The sequence below is a fragment of the Artemia franciscana genome, chromosome 7 (genome assembly GCF_032884065.1).
Source record: "Artemia franciscana chromosome 7, ASM3288406v1, whole genome shotgun sequence".
NCBI classification, from domain to species: Eukaryota; Metazoa; Arthropoda; class Branchiopoda; order Anostraca; family Artemiidae; genus Artemia; species Artemia franciscana.
In genome coordinates, this window is record NC_088869.1 from 26,313,347 (window position 1) to 26,338,398 (window position 25,052).

Sequence of the window (25,052 nt, forward strand, 5' to 3'; positions counted from 1 at the left end):
ACCATCATTGATCATATCAAATCCATTTGATGAAACGGAATTGGGCAATGTTATATTGGAAGAGGAACTACCCAAGACTAGTACTAATGAGGAGCCGAAGGTGAAAATTGAAAGAGGGAATCAAACATTTCAGTTGTAGGCAGAAATACCCGAAAAATATAGCGTTTCCCTCGTCATATCTTTTTGAAAAGAGTCTTAGTGTTTACAAACCTTTTAACAGAACAAAGGAGCAGATTGAATATCACAGAACGGGGAGATCTGCGGTTATTCCTAACCAAATTGAACCCTAATATAGGTAATTTGCTCTCAATTCATCAAGTACATTTTTCTCATTAATATATGACTATTTTGTGATTGTTATTGTAGAAATATAAAACTTAGTTTACTCTATTAATTAAAAGTATAATAATTACATATTTGAATATATAAAACACAGGAAAGTATTCTTTTTTCATTCCAATTATTTCTAATAAAATAAGTGAGAAAAAAATTTAGTGAGAATAAAATAAGTGAGAAACAGGTTCCTTGTGCTGTGAGTAGATGTCAAAAAAATTAAGTTGAATAGACACAATTTTTTTTTGACAACCACTCACTGCACAATTAGTTTATTAATTAACCAACCAGTTCTCACTTTTTTCTCGAAAACTGTTAATTTTTGTTTGGAACTGAGCCACAAAGCAAATTCCCATAGGTAAATCTGATCTTCACATTTTTATCGGGTTTTGGAAATATGCTAGAAATGTAGCTAAAGGGGGTCAACCAGAACCAGTAAAATTTTTAAAGTAATCGAAAAAAAAAATTGGGAACTTCTGCTGTAAACGAACAGTGCTGCGACATTTACAGAGTACTCGACATCTGCTTCATTTCGGGAAACTATTTTTATGAAACTTCTTTGATCTTACATTCTAGGGCTACAACGAAAGAAAGATTAAGATGGCTAGGCCACGTTTTACTGGGTGGCTGGTGATTACCCCCCTCAGCCAGAAAGTATCACCAGAAAATCCCTCCTTCCCCCAGAAAATACCACTTTGGAAAATTCCTTTCGGAAAATACCCCGCCCTCCCCCTGTGGAAAGTAACCCTGGTGGCTGACTGATCTCTAGTTGCTTTTGACTTATAAAACAACTAAAACTTCCTTGAGATTATAAATCAATTTTTACCTCCACCCTCCTTTCCTCTCTCCCTTAAAAATAGCCATTTTTCGTGGGGAAGTTTTCCGCAGGGTGGGATTTTCAAGGGGGAGAAATTTTTGAGAAGAATTACCCTGTAATTCTTCTACGGAATTCTTTTATTTGTTTTCTTCCTCTTTGGATGCACAATTTTAAATATGGAGAGAATGTCACTGAGGAACTGTCCAGGGGAAATTCTGAGCGGGGATCAAGTTTTATGGCAAGATTTTGCCATTAGAAAATTTGGTTAATGTCCACAAAGATGCTTCAAGGATGCACCTCCTTTTTATTGCACAAAAACATTTCTAGCGTTGATTTTAATGCTTTAAGAAGAGAGGCTCCACCTTGCATCACCCTTGTGGACATTACCCATATTTTTCCAAGGAAAAATCTTGTCAGATAATTTGATCTTCCCTGAAAGGAAATTATTACCAGAAATTTTCTCTCCACTTAAAATCCGCCAGGCAAGCCCTCCTGCAGAAAACTCCCCTGTAAAATTGTCCGCATATTTCCCAGTGGTAAATACTATCTGTAATATTATTGGATAAATTAACTGAAAAAGGCACTTATACTTCTACAACGGGGTTCTTTGATTGTTTTATAGTTAAGGAGGGAGGGATATACCTCAAAGGGTACATTTTAATACCAAAACATCCCAGAACTCATTGAGCTATCCGATAAGTACAGAATTAATTCTACGGGGGAGACGAGTGGTGGGTTGAGGTGGAAGTTAACGTATAATTCCCGAGGCCGTAACTAGGATTTTTTCTTAGGAATATTTTTTGGGGGGATGGGGGTACAAAAGAAAATTTAAAAAACGCATCAAAATTTGAAATTTACATCTTCTCCCTTCTGATTTCTGGGAATATTTCGGGTCTACACTGTTATTACGAAGTAAAGAGTAACATTAAACCCCAAAATGAGCAGAACTTATTCCGTATAGGAGGGGGCTGCCCCTTCCTCATCTAGAGCTCCACCTCATGGTCACAAAAACTTCGAAGGGTGCTCATTAATTCAAAAATTGAGAATTCTACTCCTTTTTCACAACTCAAAAGTCACTGGAAAATAACCAGTCTTCGGGGGCTTGGGTGTCATTCAGGGGACTTTATTCCGAGGGGTAGTTTTCTGCAAGGTGGGTATTTTCCGGAGGGATTTTCCGCGGGGGATATTTTCTGGGAGGGGGTATATTACGGGGGAAGGGTAAACGCCGGCCATACAGTAAAACGTAGTCTAGCCGTCTTGATCTTTTTGATTATTCTACATCACCATAGAATGCGAGATCAAAAAAGTATCATAAAAATATATCCACAAATGAAGCAGATGTTGAAAACTCTGTAAATGTTGCAGTTTCTTTGAATGGTTTGGTTACTTATATTAGCTGATTTCTGCTCGTTTTGAGTTTTAATATTGATGTTTACTTTTTGCTGAATTAACCTTGTTTTCCAGTTTAATCCTGTAAAAAGCTCACTCACAAGATCGTAATGTATGAAAAAGTAAAACCTAAGAAATCCATATCCTTCATTTTCAGATGTAATATAAAGCTTGTGAGATTGCAAGCGCAAATTTCAGCAACATGCTTCGATAAATAAACAATCTCGTTGATGTAAAAAATGTCTTCTTTTACTTTTTTATTTTATATTTCAAACCTGTTTTCTATCTTTTAGACTATTGCATAAAGACTCAATAACTAACAGATTGTGATCAGGATTTATTTTCTCTTTATTTTACAAAACCTGTTTACAGCCCCTTGTGTAATTGAGATTTGTGTTCTCTTTCTTTTGTCAATTTTTGCTCCTTTGATTTGCATTTACCTTTTTTTTCTTTTTTTTTTTTTTTTTTTAGGTGTTATGGGACAAATCAAGCAAATAGCATTAGAAACTCACAACTATGGAATGGTTAGAAGTTGGCGTGAAACATATATTATTAGATACCAGCAAATATGGAAACTGGAAAAACACGGGTTTGTCAGGTTCAGCTCACAAGCAGGCATGGGCACTGATAAACTCAATGAAATCGCAAATATAAGTGATCATTTTATTTTTGAGATGGCTTGGTACAATCCGAAGTTTTATTTTGCTTGATTTCTTTTGTATTAAAGTATTTTAATTTCCTTATACACGTATTACTCCATAGCTAAACTATTTGCTTTACTGACCATGTGTCGTTAAGTTATCAAGGACAGTGAAAGTAAGATCTCAGTGTTTGTAACGACAGAAATTTTATCACATCTAATTTCGAAGCACCGTATATGATTTACCAAGGACAATGAAAATGATTTCTAATGGTATGAATATACAAGTGGAAACATAAACTTGCATAATTTTTTTATCTCTAAATTCGTGGCCCTAGGTATTTTTAAATATATAATTTATCAAGGACAGTGAAAATGAAATTGAATTGTCGGGATAGATAAGTGGAAACTTACATCACCATAGGTGTTTTTCCTTAAATTTCCTTAAAAACACAAGGTGTTTTTAAATATATATTAAGTAGAAGTTTTTCCTAAAAAACAAAAGGTGTTTTTAAATAGATGTTTTACCAAGGAGAGTGAAAATTAAATTTTATCGTTTGAAAAGATAAGGGGAAACTTACACTACTCATTTTTTCAGTCCCTGGTGCCGGTGTCTGGTGCCATTTTTCAGTCACCTGGTGCCGCTTATAAAGCGGCACCAGGTGCTTATAAATATATGATTAACAGGGACAATGAAAATGAAACTTGACTGCTTGAATGGATATGTGGAAACTTGCATTACATAATTTTTTTTACCCCTCAATTCGCGGCACAAAATATTTTTTTTAACATATGGTTTACCAAAGGCAGTGAAAATGAAATTTGATTCTTTGAATGGAAACTCACATCACCACATATTTTTCTATCCATAAGTAAGCTGCAACAGGTATTTTTAAATACATTATTTACCAAGGACAGTCAAAAGGATTGTTTGAATGGATAAGATGAAACTTGCACCACACAATTTTTTGTCCCTAAATTCACAGCACCAGCTATTTTTAAATATACGGTTTACCAAGGACAGTGAAAAAGAAATTTGACTGTTGGAGTGGAAAAGTGAAAATTTACACCACCATACAGTTTTTATCCCTAAATTCTTGACACTAGGAATTTTGGAATATATGATTTACCAAGAACAGCGAATACAAAATTTGATTGTCTGAATGGATAAGTCGAAGCTTGCACCACAAGCAATTTTTTATCCCTAAATTAGTGGCATCAGGTATTGACACTAGGTATTGTATGATTTATCAACGACAGTGAAAATGAAATTTGATTTTTTAATGAATAAGTGGAAAATTACAATACCATAAATTCTTTTTATTCTTCAATTTGTATTTTTAAATATTCAATTTGCCAAAAGTCTCTGACATCAATTCATCCTGAGAAATTAAATGGTTGTGAAGTCTTCTTTTTAAGGAGTCAACAGAAAAACTTTTAGGAAGAAGGTCCCCAGGAAGATCCCCAGGAGAGGCGACGTCGAACGAAGCTGTTCTTCAAGCACTCTGTTCTCGACATGTCGATCTTGAAATAACTGGACCGATCTATGTGCCTTTATGTCTACTTGACGGTTGGACAATGGATGGGACAATACGAGAAAGGTCTATAAAAGAGGTAAATTTTTGTACATATAGAAAACAGCCATCGACACTACATCTAAACTCTCTCTAACAGACTAAAGAAAGTCATTGGTAACGACTAAATCTATCTACAAGTCCATTCTGAGTCCTTTGAAATAGTGTCAAAAGTGTTTTTGGAGCACCAGCATACAGTTGGAATCCATCAGATGATAGGTTTGATGCAAGACTTGTAAAGTGGGATAATTAAGCTTGGTGGTGGTAGTTTTTCTGCAGTGAAAACTGATCCCTAACTTTCTTACACAGGAGGATCTCACCTAATCAAGGTGGGCTTCCCGAGCGATATTTGTGGAGAAGCTGATTTCAAGGTGACGAACCTTGTCGACTTTTTTTTATAGTTTCATTCTTAAAAATAAAGTTGTTATGTATGCGTCACGCTTTTAATCGTGAAATCAGCAGATCCTTTTGTTTTCGACGCATTAATGTGTCAGACCACTTTTCAATTTACAAGATCTGTCTGTAATGGTGGGGAGACTTGAGCTGGATCTTCGTTTTGAGGTAGCCACATATGCTGTGGTGTTATCAGCCAAATGATTCAGAGGGATTGCAAGGTTTCTCTTATGCCCTAGATAAAGAAAAACATATGTCCCAAGATACTACCCTTGGTTACACCTGCCTTTATTAGATGTTCGAGGGAAGTGAGCCTGTCGAGAAAAATTTACAGTGAATGATCAGAAAGAAACCACTTTATTACTTTTAATACACCTCCATGGACACTACATGCGCATGGTTTAGTTAGTAGACCACGATGCCATACTCTGTCAGAACCTTTAGTGATGTCTAATACAATGGTCAAATAATACGTCTAATATAATCAAATAATAATCGTCTAATACGTCAAATAATACGTCGTATTCTTTTGACGGAAGTTAGACCCACTATTGGCGCTGGGCCACGAGGTATTCAAGCTTTTCGGTGGCATCCATATTGATAGTCACCAAACATGTTGTTTTAGAGACAAAGTGTGTGATTAGAAACGCTTTCGTAGACTTTTCTAATGCAAGAGAGGAGGCTAATAGACCTATGTGACCCCACAGTCGTTGGCATAGTCATTTAGCTTAGGTCCACGAATGAAATTGGTGGTTTTTCATAAGTACGGAAAGGTTCCTTTCGGAAGCCCTTCCAGGAAAGCGATGGCAAACGTCCAGCTAATTTGATACTACAGGACTTCCAGACAAACTAGGTATGCTGTCAAGATCTGTGGATTTGGTTACATTAAGACGATGCAGAATGCACACGACTGTAGGACCAGAATAGTTCATTAGATCAAAGGCAGTATTGAATGTATGAGAGAACTCGGGAACTTCTTTATCGTCATCGTTTGGATTCGAGAATTCAGCAAAGGTGAATTCTTCTCCACGATAGTGTGCCAAAAATTGACGTGCTTTGAGAAATTAAAATCTGTCCTTTTCACTCTTTGAGTGTAGCCAGCGCTTGAATGCCTTTTGTTTTGCTCGGATAGCCTTTTTGTTATGAGCGTTAAATTAAGGTTTGTCCTTGCTGGATGCCCGGATGACCCAGCTCTATGGAATATAACATGTCATAAAGTCGACTATTGCCTGTCAGTACTTTTAACTAGCCACTAACCCTCTTTTTCCAAATTGTGTCTGATCGATTTTTTTTATATATGTAGCCATTTTGTTCTTATGTTGTTACTAATGCCCGGGGGGTATATAAGGTCTTTACGGAGGAGGTAGTCGTATAAACTTTGGAGGGGACAAATGATAAAAAATTGAAAGCTCTAATTACCTTTTTAGAGTCAAAACTGATCCTATGGCAACTAGCGCCACGCCCCCTAAAAAAATTGGGGTCAACAAACCCCCTCTCTCATAGCCCAGCCGAAGGGTTGTAACTTATGCCCTGAGGTATATAAGATTTTATGGAAGAGATGGTCGTAAAAAGTTCAGAGGGGACTCAATGATATACAGCATGTCTTACGAACAAAAATATTGTCGTATAATAGGTTCCACGAACAAAAATCAGCGCACAGCAAGTATCATGAACAAAATACGTTTTGTGATGAGCAAAGTCAATGTACAAGTTCCAAGAAGAGAAAAATCAACATGCAACAAGTTTCATAACCAAGAATTAGCGTGTAACATGCTCCATGAACAAAAAATTAACATGCAACAAGTTCGATCAAGAAAATCAGTTCTACGAAACAACTTAGTTTCACGAAGATAAAAATCAGGATAAAAGTTTCACGAAGAGAAAAACAAACACGCAACAAGTTTCACGAACATAAATCAGCACACAACAAGTTAAAATAAAAACCATGGTAAATTTAAAGTCGATAAATTTATTTTCCTGGGAGAGAAGGTTGTAAAACCCTTAAGCGTGATAATGCGTAAAAGAGGGATGTTTTGCCAATCATAAGTTTATGATTCAGTTTGTCATAATTCAGTTTCATAATCCATAATTCAGTTTGGAATTATGGCGAAACTGAACTTAAAGGTTTTCTAGAACATTTAAATACTTACGATAGAAACCTGCAATTCACTCTAGAGACCGAAAGAGATGGAAAAATACCTTTTTTAGATGTATTGATAACACGCAGTGTGAATAAATTTGATTTTACGGTTTACAGAAAACCTACGCATAATAATAGATACCTACACTTCAAATCTAACCATCCTCCACAGGCTAAAAGAGATGTGGTAATATCTCTTGTGGATAGAGTACTTAATATCTGTTCAGAGCCGTATATTAAAAAAGAATTAAATTTTATTACAGACATAGTTTTTGGCAACGGGTATCCAATTTCTCTCATAAACACTGTTATTGCTCAAAGATTAAAGATGCATTCTTCTTAAGCCTTAAATCCCACACCAGTAAACGATTCGAATGAACCCACAAGCACGATTTACCTACCTTATATTCCGAAAATTACTTCAAAACTGAAAAAAGTTTGTTTAAAAAACAATTCACGTGTTGTGTTCACGAGTAATTTAAGTATAATGAATCTTCTCAATTTTGGTAAGGATAAAGCTTCCAGTTACTCGTCTACGAGGGGTGTATCAAATACCATGTAGTTGTGGAAATTATTACCACACCAAACCCACCAAAATTTAGATTGGGGAAATCCACCCAAATTTAGGAACAAGATTACAGCAACACAAAGAAAGTATTGAAAAAGCATTAAAATCGAAAAATAACTCCATATCTTTCAAATTAGCTTTAAGCAATCATATTTTCGAAAATCCAAACCATTATGTTCTATTTGACGAAACAATTCTAATTAGCAATGACCTAGGAATCAAATAAACTGTCTGCAAGGCAATCGAAATCAAACGAAACTTAAATAATAATACATCCCTAAATAGAGACTTGGGTGAATACACACTTAACCCTATGTACACAAAATTAATTATAGAAAATAATTTGATTCAAAATAAAATAAAAATAGGAACGAATAAAAACAAGCCCAATCCCAAAAGAACTATCAGATTAGCTGCAGAGAAGGCAAATATAGCAATAATAAATTATTCCAATTTTTAATGAATACAGTTAGTGAAATGAATGAACCTTTTTAGCTTGTAAAATGTTAGCTTTTATCACACAGTCTTGGCTGAACTTTTCGTTAAGAAGTAATGATGCCAAGGCTATTTAAAAAAAAAATGGATTTTTAACCGAGAACTTTTATTGTAAGTGTTTCATTGTTTATTATTTTCTCTGCTGAAGACGGCTCTTAGATATAAAGGCGAAATATTTAAATAGGTTTTGTTGGTTCACTGTCTTGGGAAAAAAGTCCTCATTATTATCTCCTTTGTTATTGTATTATGGAAAGGCAGTGTGGTCTACGTCATTATTTTCATAAACTACCATGGAGGCAGCCGCATTCAAAATCTTGGAATCGATGGGACTTGACTTGGAAACTTGGACTTGGGAGTTGGAGAGTAATTAACTGGATAGGAATTGTGGAATCTGAGGGCAGACGTGGGGAACCTGGAACTGACGCAACGAGAGCCATGGAGAGCCAAATTCAGAGGGGGCATAGTAGGAACTGGAATCGGTTGAACCGGGGTGGAAGCCAGCAGAATCAAAAGTGAAACCGTTGTAACAAGGGTCGGAAGCAGGGGAAGCGGAATTGCATATCTCTTTATTAAAAAAATGTCTAATACATAGATATTTGTTTCGGCCTAAAAGACTGCCCCATAGTAAAGCGGCGTTTTCAAGCATTTTCTGGTACAAAACAACGATTTGGTACAAAACAAAAGAATGTCAAAAAAGCTATTGTGTGAAAATTCTGAGATAGTCAGTTGATTTAGAATTACTAAAAAAAAACTATAGCCGTATTGAGCCTCCTGTTTCAGAGGCAGCAATTCCTATGATGGAGCATTGGTTTCTAAAGATGCAGGTAGTTCTACAAAATAAATGGCAACATAGACATTTATTTTGACGCTTCATATGAGTTTATGATTTGGCTGAAGCTTGAGAAAATTGTATAGAATTGTATACAATAGAGCTTCAGCTAAAATAGAGAAGGCTCAGTGTTTCTAAGTGTAAGTTGGGGGAGGAGTTCGCCTTAAGGCCAATGTACCTGTTTCTTTGGGACAGAATCTCAGATGACAACGTTACAGCCCAAAAACTGGATCAGTGTCACCCGCTCTGTCAATAGTAAACAACCGGTAATACAATAAAAAAAAAACACGTCTTCAGATAAAATAACAGCGGGGATTGACACTTGTCAAATATCTAGGCAAAAGGTAAGTTTCGAGAGGATATCAAATCTTGCCTGGGACAAGACATTTTGTCTTGAAATGGTTGAAAGTTTTCGATAATATGAAAAGGGAATGCATGCGAATAGAATAACTAACAATAAATAGTTATAAATGCGTTTCAAAAAAGGAACAAAAAATCTCAAATTTTGTTCGACTGTAGCAGTTAGCCTGGATTTCTACGAATGGCAGAATTGACAGAATATATCTTTTCTGGTGACCGGCGTTTGCCCCCTGGGAAATAACCCCCCCCCCCCCCGTGGATAGTTGGTCTCACTTTTGACTTATAAAAAAGGACCAGAAATCTCAATTTTTGGTCTAATGAACACCCTCCTAAGCTTCTGCAACTATGTGTCGAAGGTGTGGATGAAGAAGGGACAGTCCTCCTCCTGTACGAAAGAAATTATGCTCATTTTTGGAATTAATATTACTCTTTACATTCATAATAAAAGAATAGGCCGAAAACATTCCCAGAAATCATAAGAAAGTATATATCAATTTTACATTTTGATGAGTTTTTTTTTAATATTCCTTTTGCACTCCTTCCCCTAAGGAAATACCGCCTGACCCCAAAACACCCAGGTTATGGCCATGGGGACTATACATAAATTTCTACCTCCATGTTCTCCTCATCATTCCCTTAGAACTAATTATGTATTTATCTCATGGCTCAATGAGAGCTGGAATGTTTTGGCCTAAAAGTGCACTCTTTGAGGTATTTCCCTTCCTCCCCGACTACTAACAAAAATCATAGATCCCCATTACAGAAGCTCAAGTACCTTTTTAAGTTTTGTAATTTGTACATTGCTTGCAGATAGTATTTGTTATTGGGAAACATACGAGCATTTTTCGCGGGAGAGTTTTCTTCGGGGGGGGGGGTATTGTCTGGTGGAAAATTCACGGGTTCTTTTCAGTGGGGATGTATTTTCCTTGATGGTGGGGGGGGGAGGGTTCCGGGTGTTATTTTCTGGGAGTGTAAACATCTAGAACCATCTTTATCATGGAGCCGCGATAAATTTTCAATGAATAGTATACAAGAAAGGTGTGAGACACTTGCTATTTCTATCAAATCAAGGTGGTTATCAAGGTGAATCTGTCCTAAGACCGAGGATTGGAATGAAGGGTTCTGGGTACTCGTTTGATAGTGGCCAATATTACGCATCAGAAACTGAATGTGCTATTACAGGAGAATAATACTAGTGATAATTATTATATTTTTAATGCAGAAAACCGATAGGCTCAAAGATAGAGTACAACAAAAGTAAGAAATAAAACTTGTTCAGAAAATAAGGACATCTTTTGCAACCAGAAAACTTGAAGTATACCAGTAGCATCCATGGTGCTTTGTGTTAGGTGAGGGACTGCACTGAGACAAAAGATATTCGTGTATTTTCACTCAGCTGAGGGGTTGTTTCTATATATTTTGGTGTACACTGACTGTTTGAACAGCCTGTTAGCTATTCCTCTAAGCTATCTTTTGCCGTGAAAGAAGATTTTATCATACGATAAAATTTTATGAAGTTTATTTTTTCATTTTTTTTAGTAAGGACGTTGCAGTTATTCGTAAAAATATGCAAAGCAAAAGAAAAGGCTCTACGATGTCGAAATCGGATCAAACACGAAAGTAGAAGCAGCTGGCTATTCTTTTTAATATCGAGTTAAAATAAAAATATATTGATCATTTTCGGATTCCGACCAGTTAAACAATGAAAAATCTTGGGTTTCTGAGGAATTTTCCGTTTTTTTCCGGTTTCCAGTCAAGTTTCCGGTCAGTTTTTCGTTTTTTTCTGCTTGCTTCTTCGGAAGTTGATGCACGTTTTTCATTACGACTAGAAATGAGTGCTTGTTTTTATATGTGGCTATTGTGACACATGCTGGATCTTTTATTTCTAAATTCCTATCCATTCTTGAGTCAACTATTTCAGGCAACAAGCAATCCATCCAAAAACCCTCCCAATACTGCCTTGATCTTTCAACTTTTATTATTCTCCAGTCTTCTTGATTATTGTAGACCAGCAGATGACATTGCTCTTGATTAGTGATCTCTAGCTGGCCTTGAATTTGGCTATCGTATTTGTGGTTTACTTTTAGGTGGAGTCCTGAATCCCTTTATTAGGCCTTTGATACGAGCTCCGTCCTCTATAGTTTTCCCTTGTGGTATGTTATGTACTGTCTTTACTTTTTCCCAGCTCTGAAGCAAATATAACAATATTTATTTTTGATTCCTACATATGGTAGTTTTTTAATGAAAATCCCTACACATCCTTTGGCTGTCTAGTCATGGCCATTGCTGCGATTGTTCCATCCCCCGTCGCCCACTAATCTAGTCCAATAGGAACTATTCAGAAACCTGTCTTTGTAAACTGCCATTTTCAGTAGCTCCTCTCCGTTCTGCTATAAGATTTCCGTCAACATCTCCATCCATACGTTGCCAATTGTCGATTTAGTTTTCATGAAAATATTTTTGACATAGGGCAGACGCCTAAGACGCGTGGCGTAATAGCGTGGCGTAGCCTCCATCTGTTCCCATAATACCCCGCACAGCCTTAGTGTTCATATCTCCTCGTACATTGGTATAGCACTCTGCTGTTCCTTTAGGCTTGCTGTCTGTAAAGATTGTCAAATAGTCTTTTACACTTGCTGTGGGAGAATTAGGTTCGTTTTTTTACGATTCTTTTTTCCAGCCACCGGCACCACATTCCGCCACTAACTTGGTTCTGAGTCCAGTGGACGACAGTTTGGTTATTCTATGTTTCCGCACTTGAAGGCCGTGATTAAGTGAACTGATAAAACTCGAAAATCCCCTGTTAAAATTGAAAATTTATATTTAAAAATCACTCGAGTATTCATTGGTGGAAGATACCGCTTTTAATATCCGGCCGTAGCTTCTTGAAGATGCTACAAAATGTTTGCCAGGATTTTGCTCTATTTCCTCTAATCGCTTAGAAATCTTAGAAAATGTCTAGCTCTTTTCCACAAGTGTACTCAATGAAGGATATTGCTTTTAGAACAAAATCGGTACTATCATTAGCAGAAGACAATTACCTGTAAGATGATTGCAACCATTTTTCGATGTAATTTCCTGTTTTCCAACAGTCCCGTAGAATATTTTCAGCTACCTGAAATTTTTACAAGTTTTTTGCCAGAAAGAATCGTTTCAGATCGCCGATAACACCCCTAGAGACCAGATTGCCAAGCTGGTATAATTGACCTGCTATTTCCTAAAATGAATAAGTGCTATTTGAAGGGTTTTTGACAATCGACGATCTCTAGAGAATTGAGAGACAGAAGGCTACCCGAGCTTCAGTTTTGAACCTCGATGTTTTCAAGTTCACTTAATCACGGTCTGAAACCACACTTCCGCACTTGGTTTTCCTGAAGTATAACTTCAGCATCACCTGCGGAGATGATGACTGAGGTGTAGATGACTTCCTAAAGCCTCTGGCTCACCACTGCACTGAGTGTTTCATGTGGCAATAAGAGGGATTGATAATCTGGATTACCTTGCCTCCTAATAACAAAATATGTATATGCAACAGTGACTACTTCTGCCGTATCATTTTCCAGCGAACATTTTTATAAATTCACACTTTCTAGTCCAGCCAGCTTCTCTATAGAGCCTTTTGTATTATATTGATTGTTTTTAGAAATAAAATTGTGCCTTATTTGTGGTCATTTTATTTAAAATTGCTACTAAAAACTGAGATTAGACGAAGCTTTGCTAGTGTATAGATGCCCTAAAAATTAGGATGATAAATTTTGTATTTTATGGGGAGGAGGCCCTTGAATCTCAGGTTCTATAAATTTTAAACCACACCCCTTGTTGGTGTCCTCCACAGTCGAATCTTAGTGTCTTCTTTGTTGTGTCAGTCTGCCCATGGTCTTACTTTTTTGGGCTATATTATCCATCTAATGTAATCCAGTAATGGTAGCTCAATTCAGAGTTTTCTAACCAGCCAAACAGACTGAAGACCCCTTCTCCCAAGTCCACTTACAACGTGTATGCCTTTGTCTATTATCGGTTTTACACGATTTTTCTTCTTCCATACACAGGACTTGGAATATACTCTTTTAGACGAAGTAGGATTATCGGTTATCGGTTTTTTATCTATTTAAAAAACCTTATATAGGATTATCTATTATCGGTTTTAGACAAAACATAGGATAATATTAGAAGCGACTGAGGCCGGATCAAATGATAATGTTTTTTTTTTTTACAAATAAAATAACAAACAATTGCCGAAGAATGAGAGAGAGAGAGAGAGAGAGAGAGAGAGAGAGAGAGAGAGAGAGAGAGAGAGAGAGAGACACTTTTACACGATTTTGCTTGTTCCGCATACCAGGGCTTGAATATAATTTTGTAGATATAATCTAAAGAATATATCTTAATGATTCGAATCTAATCTATATAAATTCAGTAATGGCCTGATAAAACACCAGGTTGATCAATTTCAGAATCACTTATTACTAATAACTAAAATAATAGACGCGACTGGGGCCAGATCACATGACAATGTTTTTTTGTTTTTTTTTTTTGAATAAAATAATAAACGATTGCCGAAGAATGAGAGAGAGAGAGAGAGAGAGAGAGAGAGAGAGAGAGAGAGAGAGAGAGAGAGAGAGAGAGAGAGAGAGAGAGAGAGAGAGAGAGTTTGACAACTAGCTAAAGATATTTATAGTCGCACCCGCCAAATTACGACGCGTACGCCTTGTTCTATTATCGCTTTTGGACGATTTTTCTTATTCCGTATACATGACAAATAATATGTGCGACTGAGGCTGGATCAAATGACAATGTTTGTTTTTACAAATGAAATAACGAACAGTTACCGAAGAATGGGAAGAAACAGAGAGAGAGAGAGGGGGGGGGGGAGAGAGAGAAAGTCGGATAACTAGGATTTTTTCTCGTTCCGTATACAGGACTTGAATATAATCTTATAGATGTTAATCTAAAGAAGATATCTAAAGGATTCGGATATAATCTAAATAAATTCAGATAAATTCAGTAATGGTCTTATAAAACACTATGTTTTTCAATATCTGAATTATCTGTTAATAAAAACAAAATAATAGACAGGACTGAGGCTGGATCAAAGGACAATGTTTTTTCCTACAAATGAAATAAAGGACAGTTACCGAAGAATGGAGAGAAACGGGGAAAGAGAGAGTGAGCGAGAGAGAGAGAGAAAGAGAATGAAAGAAGATGAAATTCCTATTCATCCTAAGATAATAATTCCCCCCCCCCGATTAAATTACGACGCGTATGCCTTCGCCTATTATCACTTTTTCACGATCTTTCTTGTTCCATTTATGAGATTTGGATATCACTTTTTGGACTTTTGCCTTTCGTGGCTCTTGCTGAATTGGTCCCGAAAACCATCTGTCATGGGCCCCGCAGCCCCTCCTACAAATTTTCTGGTATCCTCATTTGGCTCTTGCTCTTTTTTTAAATAAACGTGCCAATTCGGTGAATTATTGGCGTCCTTGCCAAATTGACCCCCTCTAATACTTTATACCTCTAATACCTCTAATACTTTAGATGCGCCTTTGCCATCAGTTGGCTTGGGACGGGAACTTAATTTTTTCACACCCATTAACCCTCTCCAATCCTCCCTGGCTACTGTTTTGTCCTCTTCAACCAATTAAACGATGACCGTAACGCCATGGTTGTATTTTATACACTACTGCGGTTTACCTTGCCTCCCCACGATCATGAGGCCTAAAACTGCGAGGCTACGCATCAAAAACTAAACTAAACTCTTAATACAAACAATCAAATTACTTATAATATACGTACTTACCGCACTTGTTTCAGATTTAGCCATTCTTTGTTCAACATTTTTCTCTGGTCATTTTTATATGATCAAACAGTTCGCGGTAACGAACTGTAGTAAGGAGTGACCCGGCTCAATAGTGACCAAAACTCTAAAAAACGGGATTTTGATGCTAAGACATACATCAAAAGAATCGGATTTTTATGCTGATTTTAAATATATAAGTTTCATCAAGTTTGGATTTACCCATCAAAAGGTTTGAGCCTGAAAAAATTTGCCTTATTTTAGAAAATCAGATTCAGCGAATTAGAGAACCCTATTGTAGAAGTTTCAAGCTCCTATCTACAAAAATGTGGAATTTTTATTTTTTGCCAGAAGGCAGATCACGGATGCGTGTTTATTTGTTTGTTTGTTTGTTTTTTTTTTCCCAGGGGTGATCGTATCGACCCAGTGGTCCTAGAATTTTGCGAGAAGGCTCACTCTAACGGAAATGAGAAGTTCTAGTGCCCTTTTTAAGTGACCAAAAAACTGAAGGACACCTAGGCCCCTCCCATGCTAACTATTTTCCCAAAGTCACCGGATGAAAATTCTGAGATAGCCATTTTATTCAGCGTAGTCAAAAAACCTTATAACTATGTCCTTGGGGACGACTTACTCCCCCACAGTCCCCGTGGGAGGAGCTTCAAGTTACAAACTTTGATCAGCGCTTACATATAGTAATGGTTATTGGAAAGTGTACAGACGTTTTCAGGAGGATTTTTGGTTGGGGGAGGAGTTGAGAAGAGGGTGACATGTTGGGGGGAGCTTTCCATCAAGGAATTTGTCATGGGGGAAGAACATTTCCATGAAGGGAGCGCAGGATTTTCTAGCATTATTTAAAAAAATAATGAAAAAATAAATATGAAAAAGTTTTTTCAACTGGAAGTAAGGAGCAACATTAAAAGTTAAAACGAACAGAAATTATTACGCATATGAGGGGCTCACCTACTCCTTATATCTCACTCTTTACGCTAAAGTATTTTTAGTAATTTCAACTATCTATTCTACGGCTTTTGTGATTCAGGGGTCATTCTTAAGGAATTGGGACAAAATTTAAGCTTTAGTGTAAAGAGCGAGGTACTGACAAGGGGGTGAACCCCCTCATATACAAAATAAAAACATGAGAATGCAAAAGTTCGTTACGTTAGCTAATTTGTAAGTTAGGTATACCTTTCACTAATAAATGTTTCAGCTCTGGCCTAGCATATATACGAAATTCCTGACCATTTAGTTCCTTTTGAAGAGGCAACTTTAATCTCTACCGTAAACGGCCTACCACAATCTTTTAAAGAGGCAATTGAGATAAAAAAAAAACAACATATAAATAGAAATTTGGCTATAAATAGAGACACAGTCGATATTTCCTTAAGCCCAATTTATAACAATTTAATATTAAAAGACTCTATGAATATTTTCGCCCGGTCTAATTTAAGACAACCTGTCCGCATATCTAATGAAAACCGAAATTGTAGACATGCGAAATCTGCTGCAAGGCAAAGGATACTTATTCAATCTAATTAGTAACTTCTCTTTAATTGATTTCAAGTTGGTTTTTGGGGTTTGATTCAGTGTCTTTTTTTCTCTTGTACAGTTCACTGAAGAAGGTTAGATTTTGTTGGTGTTTCTTTTTTGTTTTTTTTTGTTTTTTTTTCTTCTTTTTTATTTTTTTTTAGCACTGAGGACGACTTGGCGGAGGTCCTTGTCGAAATATTTGCTTGTTTTTCATATTTTGCTACTGGCTGATAAAATCCTCGTTTTTCACCTATTTGATTTTTCTCTTTTCATTTATTATTTCCTTTCTTAGTTTTCATACGTCATGCATAGCCAGTATGGTCTCAGAACGTATTTACTTTTTCTATTTCATTAGCTTCCACTGCAGGCAACAAATTATATTTAGACTTTTCAGGGTGTTTGAAGGGGTGACAATATCAAATCTACTTTTCATAAACATTCTAGATATATGGTAAGAATTCTGGACATGCAGCATTTGAGGCAATTCATTTTGTTTTGTTTTAAAGTATTTCATTTTTGTCAATGTTTTCTTCCTTCAATTCCACTGTTCTCAAATATATAGAAAACAATTGGTTAAGTAAAGTCTTTAGCATATGATATAGCGGTACACTGTCCTTGTTAGTGTTGGGTTATGCTTGTTTTCAGTGTGGCTTAATAGTTCTCTGTAATTGTGTGGTTGGAGCAACAATTTGGTTCGTCCTGTTTTTAATTTCCCTATATTCTGATTCCAGTTTATTCTGAAGAAATGCTAAGGGTCTAACCTTGCCAGTTTGTATAAAATATGCTGACTTCGAGCTGCACTCATGCATAGAAGATTACATTTTGAAAAGTTGCGTAAAAACTTAAAAGCTAAAAACTTGCCTGGGATTAAACAGGATTCTTTTCACTTGTCCTTGAGTCAAATTAAATAAAAAAAAAAAAAATTTTTAACTGAAAGTAAGGAGCGACATTAAAACTTAAAACGAACAGAAATTACTTCGTATATGAAAGAGGCTATTTCCTCATCAACGCCCCGCTCTTTACGCTAAAGTTTGACTCTTTCTCTCAATTCTTCTTTTTAAAACAGTAAACAGTAAAACAGTAAAACGCACATAAGTTATTGAAATGAAATTTGTATATTAATTTTTTTTTTTTGGCCAAATGGCTTTCTCTTAGTTTTGATCAGACGGTTTTGAGAAATAAGGGGTGGGGAAGGATGCCTAGCTGCCCTCCAATTTTTCGGTTACTTAAAAAGGCTACTAGAACTTTTAATTTTTAACGAACATTTTTATTAGTAAAAAATATGCATAATTTAAGAATTAACTTACGTAGCAAACTTTTATATTCTTATATTTTTATTATGTGTACGAGGGGGTTTGTACCCTCGTTAATACCTCGCTCTTTACACTAAATCGTAAGTTTTGTCCCAATTCTTTAAGAATGAACCCTGAATCAAAAAGGTCGTAGAATAAATAGTTGAAATTACTAAAAATACTTTAGCATAAAGAGCGAGGTATTTGTCTCCTCCTAAATACCTCGCTCTTTATGCTAAAGTATTTTTAGAACCCCTCATATGCGTAATAATCTCTGTTCGTTTTAAATTTCAATGCTATTCCTTACTTTCAAATGAAAAAACTTTTCGTGTTTATTTTTTCATTGTTTTTTTTTATAGTTATGCTAGAAAATCCTGCGCCCTTTTCATTGAATTTTTCTTCCCCGTGACATATTCCTCCAAGGAAATATCCTCCCACATAGCCCCCTCCGATCAACCCCACCTCCTAAACCAAAAAAATCCCCCTGAAAACGTCTGTACACTTCCCAATAACCATTACTATACGTAAACACTGGTTAAAGTTTGTAACTTGCAGCCCCTCCCCCAGGGATTGTGGGGGAGTAAGTCATTCCCAAAGACACAGTTATTATGGTTTTCGACTATGGGGAACATAATGGCTATCTCAAAGTTTTAATCCGTTGACTTTTGGAAAAAATGAGCGTGGGAGGGGGCCTAGGTGCCCTCCAATTTTTTTGATCGCTTAAAAAGGGCACTAGAACTTTTCATTTCCTTAAAAATGAGCCCTCTTGCGACACTCTAGGACCACTTGGTCGATACGATGACCCCTGGGAAAAAGAAAAAAAAAATAAATAAATAAACACGCACCCGTGATTTGTCTTCTGGCAAAAAATACGAAATTCCACATTTTTTGAGATAGGAGCTTGAAATTTTTGCTATAGGGTTCGCTGATACGCCAAATGCGATGGTGTGATTTTCGTTAAGATTCTATGACTTTTAGGGGATATTTCCCCCTATTTTCCAAAATAAGGCAAATTTTCTCAGGCTCGTAACTTTTGATGAAAAAGACCAAATTAATTGAAACTTATATATTTAGAATCAGCGTGAAAATTCAATTCTTTTGATGTATCTTTTATTTTCAAAATTCCGTTTTTTAGAGTTTCGTTTACTATTGAGCCGGGTCGCTCCTTACTACAGTTCTTTACCACGAACTGTTTGAAACTAAATTTATGCGAGGTGAAGTAGAGTTTTACATTCTAGTTCAGAGAAGTGTATCTATGGTCAGTCTGCCAAGCTTTCATTTCTTCGAGCATTGATTCTGCTTTAGAGCAGAAAGATTCGTCTAAGCTAGAAAGCAAGCAATGGGTTCAAATTGAAGTTAGACTGTAATCCGAAAAATTTTCAAATTCAGACGAATTATTTTGGAAGAAAGGAAAATTCCTGTTCGAAGTAAAATTCTTCAATGACTTCCCAACTAACTCATCAGAGTAAAAAAAAACTTGGCTCATGGCTCTTCCGGTCATCTAAACTCTGAAAGAAAAGTGGGCAACTTGTTTGAACTGGAATTAAGTAAGTATTTTCAATCGCCAAGACTTGAAAAATAAGAATATAATAACCGTATTGTTGGAGGAGTATAACGGAACGATGGATCCTCCAAAGCTCCCACCCCGCAAACTATCAAATTCTTAGCGAAAAGGTGGGAATCCTACACTTTATCCTTTCGTAAATGTACAATAATTATCAATCGGTATGGTTTGACGCATAAAAAGGGACAGTGTCCTCTCCATTTCCTCTATCTCCACTCTCTCCTCACATCGAATTTTTAGCAGAAAGATAGGCATGTTACACTTTGCTTCAGGTGGAATCACACAATAATTATCCATCTGTATTACTAGAGGCGCAAAGTGGGCTCTCGGCCTTTCCGACACCACCCCCACCATCAATTTCTCAGCAAATAGATACACAGTTTTGTTGGCACCAATCGGCTTTTTATGGGGCAACTACATTGTTCCAATGAGATCTGAGGATGATGATTTTCACAGTTGTAAACACTTCTCCGTTCTTTCTATGAACAATCCCAGATCCGCCTTGAAACGTATTGGGGCAAAGAATGTTTGACAAGGAGATAGAGGGGATGGATTTTCAAAGGATCGGGTGGCATTCACTTCTTCTGTACTTTACTCACCTTCCGCTCTAAAGGATACGTACTCGGAATTTCCTAGGCAGGTTCCTAAAGCCAAGACGAAGCAATTTTAGGCTTTTGACCTTTACAAGTCTGCCGGTGACAAGCTTCAGAGTTTCATTGTTCGGGTGTTCTGCTCCATAATAGAGAATGACTTGTAAGTAAGAATGGAAAATCATGTTTAAGTTCAGGGCTAGGGGTTACATATGTTGGCTAATCGTCAACCCTTTATTCGTACTTGGTGCATTTTGAGTCAGATAATTTTTCTTAACTCAAGTGGTTACACAATAATTACAATAAATAATGTGACATATTGGATTAGTTCCGCAATATTAAGCAAAGAACGTATCCGCTAAGACGTTAGACTTGTAATCAAATTTTTCTTTGTATCAAAAAAATGAATGAAAAAATAGATTTATTTAGAGGCAAAATAAGATAGCCTTAGGTTGTACATGATGCATTTTCAGAAGTAACCTAATAATTGGAGTTAAATTCCAACGTTTTACGTTTAAATATCAACGTTTAAATTTAACGTTTTTTGTCCTGCAGTATTTCAGGTAGAACAATAATATATAAAATATCGACATACCCATGAATTTGAGAAAATTTAGGGTTTCTGAGAGGCTGAGCCTCAAGAGGCTAATACTTGGAGTTAAATTTCATATTTTGGAGCAAAATAGTACAGCAATAGCTTGCATACAGAGCGAACTTAATGGCAATAATGTATTTGGAAATAGAGAATAAAGTTGATTTTAATCAGATACTGCGTATTTTGAGATCAGTAGCGGTTTTAAGCCTCATAATCTGGGGGAGGGGCAAGGCATAGCACAAAAGTGTAAAAATATAACATAATTGGAACGTAATTTTGGATGCCAGAAAAACTGAAAAAGAGCAGCTGCCCCTCCCCCTGCCACGGCCTAGGACTGCCACTATTTGAGACCGTGTTCAAGATTTAGTTTTCTACTTTGAAGAAACCATTTTAAAAGCTATGAGGTTTGACAACTACTGCATTTAATAGATAACTTACTTGACTTAAGGTTCCTGCCGCTAGGTATGCGGCGCAGAAAGCAAAACAACTTCTTTCTTCCAGATGGACCTCTCTGCTACTATGAGGGAGACCTCAACAGCAGCAATATAGGCCATGTTGTGGAACTTGTGAAAGTTCCTCCAATCTGGTCCTAGGTCTACCCCTCGGGCGTATCCAACCATGGGATGTGGGGTCAAAGTCGTATATAATTCTAGCACAGTTTGTTGGTGGCATCCAAAGACGAGACAGAAACCATATGAGAGTTTGCTGTGTAAGTTTTGAATTCCGGAGGCATAACCGATGGCTGTCGACTCAACTACACCTATTTAGTTTTTTTTACCAATTTACTTAAAGTCCAACTTTTTCAGCTTCTTCATGCAGGATATTCAGAACGTCTGTTAGCAGTTGTACAGAGTTAGAAACGAGTCAATTGCATCTGCGAAGTCGAAGTCCGTTGGGATTCGATCTTGACATTGGAGGCCAAAGGGCAATCAATTGGTTGTTCGAGTCATGACATGGTCTATGACACAATTAAGCAATTCTGAGGCGAAAGCACACCCTCACCGCACAATAGTTGTGATGTTGAACAACGTGCTTCGCTTCCCATTCACTTGGATGCAGCTCTTGGTTTCCTCATGTAGGAGGATGGAAAATCAACAAATCCAAAGTTCAACGCTTTCGCTAACGAAGTGAACCAAATATTGGTGCAATCTATCATGCTGTAGAATCCAAGCAGCGTAGACCCATTTTCTGTTTGATATAGCTCTCATTTCTTCATTCAAGGTGAATTTTGCTTGTTTCAGCCAAGGAACTTGCTGGACGTTCGGAAGTTTTAAATTCGCTCTTTATTTGGAAAAAATGTTTCATTTACATTTAATTCACAAGTAACCTTATACTCTTCACAGCTATAAGGGTATTCTGATGGTTATGTAAGGGTAATCTGACTATGGCGACGGATTTCTGAAACTATGATGGTTAATTTTTGGGTAAATTTAAGTACCCTAAATATCATTCTTAACATGCTCATCTCTCTTTTATTTGACTAATTATAAAACATCCACCCTGTGTTGTGACCTAGTAAAGTGTAAAAAGTGTAAACCATTACCCACAGTGACCAAATAAAAAGAGGTTTTGAAATTTAAAACATTTGCCGTTTGTAGCTGATCTAGAACGGTTACTATTATCTATTATCCATCTTAAACTTTAAATAAAAATTAATAATTTATTGGAATTTCTGAAAGAACCTTCAAAACACTTGAAATCTGTGGCGGGTCGAATCAAAAATACGCCATTGGAATTACCTTGCTCAACATCTCTTAACCCTAAACCGCAGGTTTTTCTCTCATGTTAAATTTGAAAAAGTTACATTTAAGCTGAGGTAGCACTGATTCGCCCTTTTTTTTACTTAGTGCATGGCACTATGAGCATTTTTATACAAGATTAAGTAATATGCTTAAAAAAGATCTTAAAATTCTTCTTTATAGAAGATTTAACCATAACCACCAACGAATTAAAAGTAAAATATAAAGAAGCAAATACAAAAACCAGCAGGTTAAAAGTCGCGAAAAGAGATAAAAAAAACATCGAACCATGAATGCAAGGCAAAAAAACAACAAATAAGTCACGCTTTGGCAACAAGCACTCTCATTATTTCGGTCTACTGGCTATGCTTCCTCAGTCTGAAATTGCATCTAAACTTTGGCAAGTTATTCGCTTTAAATAAGCGTTTAAAAGTTCAAATGGTTGCGAAATTAAAATAAATTACTTACTCTATAATGTTATTTAAAGGAAACCATAGTATTTTTCTTGGCTGGTTATTTTAACCTTATCTTGTTTAGAAATAATTATGTTTATGACGATATTACATCCTGAAAAAAAATAAAAATGAAGAAGATACGTGTGATAGAAGTGAAACACGAACTTTTATGCTTAGTGGAGGATTGTCCGATTCAGCGAAACCACTTGTAAGTAAAAGTAGAGGTGCTTCGAAATTTTCAATAAAATGAATAACAGCTCTTTAAATGAAATAATAATATGGATTATTTTAGGTCATTTATGTGCTTGTGCAAGGGGTACTCAAGAGACTTTTTTTAATGGCCCCCAGACGTGTCATTATCCCGACCGATAAAAAAGAAAAAAAATGTCTCTTTAAACAATGATATGTATTTGTGCTTTGTTTAAATTTAGTAAAAAAACAAGTTTTTTGAAATGAAAGTAAGGAGCGACATTAAAACTTAAAACGAACAGAAATTACTCCTTATATGAAAGGGGCTTTTCCTCCTCGACACCCCGCTCTTTACGCTAAAGTTTTTTATTGTTTTAAAAAGTAGAGTTGCGAGAAAGAATCAAACTTTAGCGCAAGGAGCGGGGTGTCGAGGAGGAGAAGCCCCTTTCATAAGGAGTAATTTCTGTTCGTTTTAAGTTTTAATGTCGCTCCTTACTTTCAATTCAAAAAACTTGTTTTTTTATTTAATTTCTGAAAGTTTTTGAATTAATGCATGTCTGATTTTGGCTCTCCGTACATAAATTATTAAAATGAAATTTGCATATTAATTCTTTTTTGGCTAAATGGCTTTCTCTTAGTTTTGATCAGACGATTTTGAGAAATAAGGGGTGGGGAAGGAGGCCTAGTTGCCCCCCAATTTTTCGGTTACTTATAAAGACAACTAGAACTTTTAATTAAAAACGAACGTGTTTATTAGTAAAAAATATGAGTAACTTAAGAATTAACTTACGTAACAAACTTTTATATTCTTATATTTTTGATTATATATATGAGGGGGTTTGTCCCCTCGTTAATACCTCACTCTTCACACTAAATCTTAAGTTTTGTCCCAATTCTTTAAGAATGACCCCTGAATCAGAAAGGCCATAGAATAAATAGTTGAAATTACTAAAAATAACTTAGCATAAAGAGCGAATCTCCTTATAAATACCTCGCTCTTTATGCTAAAGTATTTTTAGAACTACTCATATGCGTAATAATCTCTGTTCGTTTTAAGTTTTAATGCTTCTCCTTACTTTCAATTGAAAAAACTTTTTCATGTTTATATTTTCATTGTTTTTTTTTTAATAGTAATGCTAGAAAATCCTGCGCCCTTTTCATTGAATATCTCTTCCCCAATGGAATATTCCTCCGAAGAAAGATCCTCCCATATAACTCCCTCCCCTAAATCCCTCACCCAAACAAAAAAAAAACCTGAAAACGTCGGTACACTTCCCAATAACCATTACTGTATGTAAACATTGGTCAAAGTTAGTAACTTGCAGCCCCTCCCCCAGGGACTGTGGGTGGTAAGTCATCCCCAAAGACATAGTTATTATGGTTTTCGACTATGCGAAACAAAATGGCTATCTCAAAACTTTGATCCGTTGACTTTGGGGAAAAAATGAGCGTGGGAGGGGGGCTAGGTGCCCTCTAATTTTTTCGGTCACTTAAAAAGGGCACTAGAACTTTTCATTTCGGTTAGAATGAGCCCTCTTGCAACACTTCAGGACCACTTGGTCGATACGATGACCCCTGGGAAAAAAAACAAAAAAAAAACAAATAAACACGCACCCGTGATTAATCTTCTGGCAAAAAATACGAAATCCCAAATTTTTGTAGATTAGACCTTGAAATTTTTTCTATAGGGTTCTATGATACGCTGAATGCGATGCTGTGATTTTCGTTACGATTTGATGACTTTTAGGGGTGTTTTCCCTTATTTTCTA

General features: G+C 36.2%; 3 protein-coding genes across 6 annotated transcripts in view; 2 read left to right on the plus strand and 1 right to left on the minus strand.

Annotated features, from left to right (window-relative positions):
* Positions 1–3,282, plus strand: part of LOC136029075 (probable methyltransferase-like protein 24) — a 42,937-nt gene extending 39,655 nt beyond the window's left edge. The window contains exon 4 of the mRNA XM_065707123.1: positions 3,011–3,282. Within this exon, the coding sequence (XP_065563195.1) occupies positions 3,011–3,249 (239 nt within the window). The 3' untranslated portion in view covers positions 3,250–3,282. The remainder of the gene's footprint in view (positions 1–3,010) is intronic.
* LOC136029074 (probable methyltransferase-like protein 24) overlaps positions 1–25,052 on the minus strand; it is a 110,336-nt gene that overhangs the window by 9,861 nt on the left and 75,423 nt on the right. The gene's annotated exons all lie outside the window — the stretch shown is intronic.
* LOC136029076 (probable methyltransferase-like protein 24) overlaps positions 4,664–25,052 on the plus strand; it is a 44,327-nt gene continuing 23,938 nt past the window's right edge. The window contains exons 1-2 of one of the 4 annotated variants that reach the window (XM_065707125.1): positions 4,664–4,793; positions 19,390–19,698. Coding sequence is in view for 1 of the 4 variants with exons in the window: in XM_065707124.1 (XP_065563196.1) it covers positions 23,264–23,302 (39 nt within the window). In the remaining 3 variants the exon portion in view is untranslated. Of the gene's footprint in view, positions 4,794–19,359; positions 19,699–23,014; positions 23,303–25,052 lie in introns of those variants that run through there. The other 3 variants (XM_065707126.1, XM_065707124.1, XR_010617967.1) reach the window with 3 other exon arrangements.